Source organism: Pinus tabuliformis, chromosome Q (genome assembly GCF_031772625.1).
Source record: "Pinus tabuliformis cultivar Carrire ecotype Pingquan chromosome Q, CPIR1, whole genome shotgun sequence".
NCBI lineage: Eukaryota > Viridiplantae > Streptophyta > Pinopsida > Pinales > Pinaceae > Pinus > Pinus tabuliformis.
In genome coordinates this window covers 184,778,790-184,786,774 of record NC_142296.1, presented here as the reverse complement: position 1 = coordinate 184,786,774, position 7,985 = coordinate 184,778,790, and the positions used below count along the sequence as shown (strand labels likewise).

Here is a 7,985-nt window from a genome sequence, read left to right as displayed (position 1 = left end):
TCCTAAATAACACGTGAGTCATCATTTTGGTTTTACATGTATGGTATGTTTCTCAAACACAAGAAAAAATGTACTTGCGGTGTTCGCGGTTGCACTCAACACGACGAAGTCACAAGTTTGGCTTTACTTAATTTAAAATGCAACCTCACGACATGATGTATATTCATAGATTTAAAATCACAATCATTTTGTGTATATATGTAAATCACAAACCAAATTCTACAATTGCGGAAAGTGATAGAGGTTTCATACAACGACATTTTTGTATGCATTACCCAATGTGGGATGACTTCTAATCATGCCATACCATCGTTGTCAACTTACTCTTAAAAAATACTATAATAGCAATTTGCTAACTTACCACGCTTTTGCCTTAAATTATAATAATGTGCAGAGGTGCAATTCCTTGCACCCATCGCTGTCTTGCGTGTCAGCCTCCCATTTGTGTTGTTATCCTAAGCACCTAAGATTCCACAATGGACTTAAAAAACAGCAAGTCAAAGAAAACTGCAGCCCTTGTGGAGTTGGACAATGACAATGTATGATTGTACGTTTAGGTCGGCAGAGAAAATAAGATTTTAAAAGTGATTGAATCTATAGAAATGAGTTGTCACTGCAAGGTGGGGGCATCTTAATGATGGGCTTCACCATAGAACTTGAATGGACACCTCCAATAAAAATACCATGTCCCAGACATTAATGCAAGGCAAGGTTTCAAACTCTTGAGTTTTTTAAATGAACAATTAAAAGAAAAAATTTCCCTTTTGGATTTTAAAATTAGTCCTTGGATTGGATTTTATTTGTTATTTATAGACTTAAGGTTATAGTTTATTATTGTATTATTATTTAATGTAATAGTTTATTATTGCAGTGTTATTTAAAGTCATAATTTATTATTGCATTATTATTTAACTTTTTCAAAAATTATATTTGGATTTTAAAAATAGTTCTATATTATTGTATTATTATTTAACTTTTCCCAAAATTATATTTGGATTTTAAAAATAGTTTTAAAGTTAGATTTTATTGGTTATTTATGAACTTAATATCATAGTATATTATTGCATTATTATTTAACTTTTTCAGGTTTGATGCTTAATTTTTAATTATTACTTTTAAGTATAAATATCTCAATTTAATTATAATGAGTGGATTATTTGTGTTTTAAGTATTATTGATTTGTCTCTTCATTGAAAATGAGTGAATTGTCTGTGTTTTAGTTTTATTGATCTGTCTCTTCATTGAAAATGCAATAGAGTTTTTATTTTTTAAATTGTTTGTTCAATTATGCTTATGTTCAATTCAATAAATAACTAATGGAACAATTGATTCCAAGATCCTCAATGCTTTGGAGTTAGATGTGATTCTAATTTAATTTTTTATATTCACAAAATGCCTCATAATTTCAATGAAAAAGATATAAATTATGAAGAGTAATATGTGTTTCTTTAGAGTCTCACCGGACCTAAATGTAGAAGAATTGAACATAAAACCAATTTTTCTATTGTAAGGGTGTTTTAAACATTTTATAAATATAACAAAACAAAGTTACTAAAAACATAATTAATAAAATTAATAGAAACAACACTAAATTACTAATAGAGATGATGTGGTTGTTTGTAATTGCATTGGTGACTCTTACTCCCTTATCAAGATTATTATTGCTTCATAATCTTGTTGAGATAATTCACTTGAAACTTTCTCATTCAAAATTGTAGGATTCAAATAATTATACTTGACTTTCTCTCTCCATCTAAATAAAACATAAACACATTATTTTTGGGTATCAATATTGCATTTAAAAGTAGGAGAATCAAGTCTTTCACTATTCTACCCATTTTTCCCTATAAACCCTTTTGCAACAATCAATCAACATTGTGAAACTTGTCTAAACCAATGATAAACAAAAATACAAAGCCTATGTCCTTTCCTTTCATATTTAATTTGCAACAATGTAAGAAACCATTTAAGTGATAGCGTATTGAAATTTGAATGAGTCTTTATCAATGATCTAAGCAAAGTTGTAGTGAACATGGAAGTTTTCTTGAAATAGATAGTTATATTAATTATTTGGTTGGATTATTAATAAACTTCTTAAAAAACATTAAACTCACAATTTGTTAACCATTAATAAAATAATTAAATGACTATAACTAATAATGTAGATATAAATATAGAATTTAAAAAATTCAGAAATCTTCTAAATTTAAGAAATTTATCAATTTTTGATAAAAAATAAAATTTAACACCTATCAAATAAATACTAAATTACTCATCTTATTGAAATTATATTTAAATTTTTCTTTTTCAATAATAACTTATTTAATCTTTTCCTTCTTCCTTAAAAACACAACACAAACTTCGTTACATATTTACGAAAAATAAAAATAAAATCATTCAGGGCAAAACTCAAATGGAACACAACTTCAACCCTCATAATGATTCCCTTGTGAACCTTGATAATGAACGCTGAATTCTTCAAACTCTTATTATATCATTAAAAAATATCTACATAGTGTGGGCTTCATCTGGTGTACCTCACCACCACTACCAAGCTTGATCGTAACCCAACAAGATGAGGTGTCATGGTATTCGTGCAGGGAAAGCGATAAATGGGTAGGGTTGGTTAGGAAGTCCACTTATGATTATGATAATATGGAAATGGGTATCATATGGAGATGGATGCCACCCCTCTAATGTCTGTCTAATAGATGACTGACACGTAGCAGACTAGCAAACCCTACGTTGACATATAATTACGGTCAGGAGAACAGTGGGAGACTGAGATTGGTCTATGATGATATGAACCAATGAGGATGAGCAGAATCAGTTCGGACATTGTCACGAAGCCAAACTCTAACCCTCCACCCAAAGACCCAACTGGAGTATTCTGCGAGGTACCCACCAATAATTGCCAATCTGCCCTCGCCCAGCCATCCCATTCCCATTGAGATTGTGATGGGGCAGGGGAGGGTAGTGAGTTGGGTGTGGGCTTGTACTTTCAAGCCTTTTGGGCCGTGTGTTTATTGTGGTTTTGGGTGCATAAAACGCACCAGTCAGTCGCTGTCCTTTGCCCACTTGTCTATATAATTTTATTGGGCATGGGCAGTGGGTACTATTAATGAATCATACAAGGAGCTTTGGGGGATTTTTCACAACGGTCGGGTTCTGTTGGGTTGGCAGTCTAACTAATTTAATTTCACTAGGGTTTTATTCCATTCACTCAGACTTTATGTCATTCTGTTGTGTTCTGCTGCTCTCTTCCAGAAACCAAGCCTACCAGGCAATTAGTTTCTTTGTAGTTGTTTGCTGAGCTTCTGCCATGCTTCATGGCTCTCAATCGTCTTACCCAGTTGCTCCAAATTGTCATTGTCCTCTTGCTGCATCACCAACAGCGTGGAGTATGGCTGTGAAGCCATCATCTTTGTCCCTGGAGCTGAGCGTGCTGCGTGTAAAATTTGGGGAGAAAAACCATGGTGGTTTTTTCAAGGCTGCAGGAGGCAGCTAGTTCTGTTTAATTTTCTATCATGGGCAATATATGGGCGTGATTGAAGAAGAAAAAAAGAAGAAGCAAGAGTTGCAGTGATTTTTTTTTTTTTTTGGTTTTTTGGGCTCCTTCGGTCATGGGGACGAAGCAGCGAACTTTTAATGGTCCAACCTCATTTCATTTTTCTTTGGATAAAGAAGATCAGTGGTGGCCTATGAACCAGCCTGTTCACAGTATGCAAATTATCAAGAGGAGGGAAGAGCCAGTCTGCAATTACACAGGGGAGGAAGCAGAATCCAAACGTTTCAAAAGCATTGGCTCTGGTTCTGTACTGCCCCAGTTGACCTCTGGTCAGGTTAGTAAATCTTTAGTGCTGTAAATTCATGCCTGGAGAATCGTTAATTTGTTTTTTTCCTCGATCACCAAATATTCAATTCATGTGAAAAAAGTAAGTGCGTTATTAGTAAGCCCGCCTGTCTGTTTTCTTTGTGGGCCTCCATCCCCCAGATACCCAATTTTTTGCTGTTTGAGAATCTTATTATCTTTTCCTTTTTAGAAATCGAAATTTAATGCTTTTATCCTTCATTCTAAACTTTCTTTTTAAATGCTTTTTTCCTTTCACTCTAAACTGTTTCCTCTTTTTCCAAAATTTTCTTTTAAATTTCTACACGCATACTTTGCAAGTTGCAGCATCTCATTGCTGCACTTTATTCAGCCCGAGGCCGGCTTTGACTGCCGTGCCAAAGGCTGCTTTAAATTCCCTTTAAAGCTGAGATCTCTGGAATATAATTTTGCCTTTTCCCCGGGACCCAGTAGATAAATCAATTTCTGACCTGAGTACATGTATATACTCAATATTCCAGAACAAACTATAGCAAAACGCCAGTTGGAATCTGGCATTAAAAGGCAGGTAGCTATCGTGAGCCCAATACTATTCTTCATAATTATCCTCTTCTCTTAAATACTATTATTCACAATTAACCTGTTCTTCTTTTAATGGTGCTACTTTCTGATCATAGACGGTGTGCACATAAATTCTATTGGTACGATTATGTTGCAGGAATATATATAGAGACAAAGGATTTTTTTACACAGTACACAATAATACGTGATTCCATTTGAAATCATCGACACGTATTATGAGATTATTATTGATATTAAAAAGCCAGAATTCACATTTAATGATAGCCAACTTTTATATCAATCGATACTATCAATAGTTTATAGAATTATTATTAATAATATTATACAGATTACATATATTACACAGTATTATTCCAAAAATATTTAACAAGATAGATAAAGTTAAAATTAAACAATAATTTTCGCAGCTTTATCAGGATTTGGATAATTAAATACGTAGAATCAGACTATGAATGACAACCTTCAGAGCTGTTGATTACTGTTTAATTGAATGTCGGTAATAACACTTGGTAGTATCAATGTGGGGTAGGTTACTTTTTTTTTCGAAAGTTTAGTTTTGGGTTGCTTCAGTGGTACGCTAGTTTTTAATGTTAATATTATTTTGTTTTTATATGAAAAGAAAAATACAATAAAAAAAAAAATTAACTTCTTCGCAAAAACAAAACAAGGCAGTGATTCCCTGGAACGATGATTCAGTGATTCCCAGAACTTTGATTCCGAAGGTTTTGGAAATAGTTAGGAAATTGTGCCGGGAAGCCAAGCAACAACTGGAAAATAGTTTCCCGCAGCATGTTTGAATTACAAAATTCAAATTAATAATACCATAGCTGTGTACCATGCGCATTTAAATACGAATCCATTCTCGTTAGTATTATTTAATAAGATAATTAATTAAATTTTATTTTAGATTTAAAATTTTTGTGATCTTAATTTCACAATCTTTGTTACAATACTGATCTTTTTAGTTTTTTACAATGCGAAAATTATAGTGAGATTTGGAAGCTTCTCTCCAAGCTTTTTGAGCATAGGAATAAAATATTAAATCAAAATAAATAATTTGTTTATTTAGGTCTGATAGATCATTGTTTGGTCTCAGCTGAAGTTAACCACCACCACCATCATCATCAATAATGTTTTTAAAATTAAACCTATTTATTAAAATGGATCTTATCATTAAATTTGATTTGATTTCTAAAATTTTATATTTTATATAATATTAATTTATTATATAATTTTAAATAAATTTTTTAATAGAATTCTAGTTTATGTTAATAATAATTTATAATATTTTATATAATATTAATTTATTATATAATTTTAAATAAATTTTTTAATAGAATTCTAGTTTATGTTAATAATAATTTATTGTATGAAATTTTATGTAGTATTAATTTATTGTATAATTTTATTTTTAATTTTGAATGAAATTTTCAATAGAATTCTAGTCACTTACATAATTCTATGTAATATTAGTTTTTTGTATTATTGAGAATGTAAATTTGAGTTGGAATTGTTTTATTTAACTATTTTTAATATTAATTGAATGATTTTATATTAAATTTGAGTTGGAATTGTTTTATTTAATTATTTTTAATATTAATTGAATGATTTTATATTAATTAATTTAATATGATTTTAATTTTAATTAATTAAATAAAATATTTTAATGAATTTTATATATATATATATATATATATTTTGCAAAATTTTATGATTTTTTTAAATTAAAATTATATTAAATATTAAATTAAAATATTTAATAATATGAAATATGTAGAGATAATTGTATAATTAAACTCAAGACCAAAAAATTATATATTAAATATATTAATATTTTAACTTTTTTAAAAGTGTAAAAATAAATATAATTATTTAGAAAATTCAAAAAAATAAATTTTAGTATTTATATTAAAATTATTTAAGATTTTGTTTAATAATCAAATAATAGATGGTAAATAAGAAAATGACTCTTTTATTGTGCCCTCAATCACCAAGAAGGGGTTGATGCACTATATGAGAATCTCAAGAAAATCCATGACTAAGGTGACCACGATATATGATCTTTGGTAGACATCGATCATTTGTTGCTACTCTCATAAGTTATATTGGAGATTGCTAAGATGACCTAGTGATGGAGCTTTGAGTACTCAAGACAATGGGCAATCGAGAAAGCGAACTATGTTGTGCACAAAGCCTCCTTGAGGCACTAGTGGATATTGTTTTGTTATAGGTTTCATTGATTTGGAAGTTGATGTCACATGACGCTCTTTGATCGTTTATGATCATCTACCGTTAAGATCTAGGGCAAGAGGGAAGCAATTAGCCTCATAGGTTTTGTCTTGGATGGACCCTATAGAGTCTTTCTCTTGAGACCCAACATTTTGGCTGGCAAAAGAGATAGACACCTCTAGTTTGAGTATCTAGAGAAAGGGAGGGATCCTCTTCTCTCCTTAGGGAGACAACGAAAAATTCCCTTGATCTCATAGTATAAAGGGCCATGGAAGATAAGGTGTTCTTCTAAGTTGATGTTTGACATATGATAAACCTAGCATCTCATCTATAATCTTAGGATGTGATGATTTGTCTCAATTCAAAGTTGACGCATGTAATCTCTAAGTCACCCAAAAGGGATCTTGATGCTATACATTTAGTGCTTGAGTCTAATAATAAGTTTGTCTATCAATCACATGAAATGCTCAAAATAGAAATCCATCTAGGGATTAAGGTCCTTTAGAGGGGGGAAAATATATAGGTGACCTACTTGTATTACCTATGAATGTCCTCTCTTAACACCTTATTTAACCCTTAGTTGGGGAATAGGAGGTGACTCAATGCACTAAGAGAGTAGTTGAAAAAGGGGAAGAAATCAATGAAAATTCCAATAAATGGGAGTAAAGATGCCTTAGAGAGCCAACATCTTCATTGTCCCAAGGGGCCTAGAGAAAGGGAGGGGAGGGCTATTGCAATGGAAGCAATCTCCTTAGAGGAGAAGTGCTAGGAAAGGGTATGACTATCGTCCTAAAATGATCTCCTTTAGAGATTGTACTCTATGGAGAAAGGAGACCAATTTGAAAATTGTCTTGAGGTGCATAGGATGGGCACCAAAATTGGCCTAAACAATATCTTACAGAATTATTTTCTTACAACAAATCATGTGATGTAGCATGAGTAATTGAATATTTCAACTCAAGCTTAGTTGGATGGAATAAGACTTAATCCCCACGTCTAGGAGTTATAAAACTTTGGGCTTGATAATTGCATCAAAATAGTGTAATTTGGCATATATATCTTGAAAATGTAAGTAAAATTTTGCCTCACAAGTATTGAAAGAAAACCATAACCTTTACTTAGCTAGGGTAAGAACACCTATCGAAAACTCAACCTCAAATTTATGGATATTAGTCTAAAGTATGCAAAAGAGGTGGTGATCTCAATCTCCATTACCTTTGAAGAAAAAGTGATATTCCATAAAGGATCCCCATGAACAATGAAAGCCATAACCATAGTTTTGCTAAGGTTTTCTTTCAAGTGTTTAAGGTCACAAAAAACAACTAAATCATCAATCAATCTGTAT

The 7,985-nt window shown here is 31.2% G+C and overlaps 1 protein-coding gene across 3 annotated transcripts in view; it reads left to right on the top strand.

Moving 5' to 3' along the window:
* Window positions 1-2,885: 2,885 nt before the first annotated feature.
* LOC149218840 (uncharacterized) overlaps window positions 2,886-7,985 on the top strand; it is a 67,276-nt gene continuing 62,176 nt past the window's right edge. The window contains exon 1 of one of the 3 annotated variants that reach the window (XM_089384166.1): window positions 2,886-3,842. In XM_089384166.1, coding sequence (XP_089240292.1) covers window positions 3,624-3,842 — 219 coding nt within the window. In that variant the 5' untranslated portion in view covers window positions 2,886-3,623. The remainder of the gene's footprint in view (window positions 3,843-7,985) is intronic. The other 2 variants (XM_089384165.1, XM_089384164.1) reach the window with 2 other exon arrangements.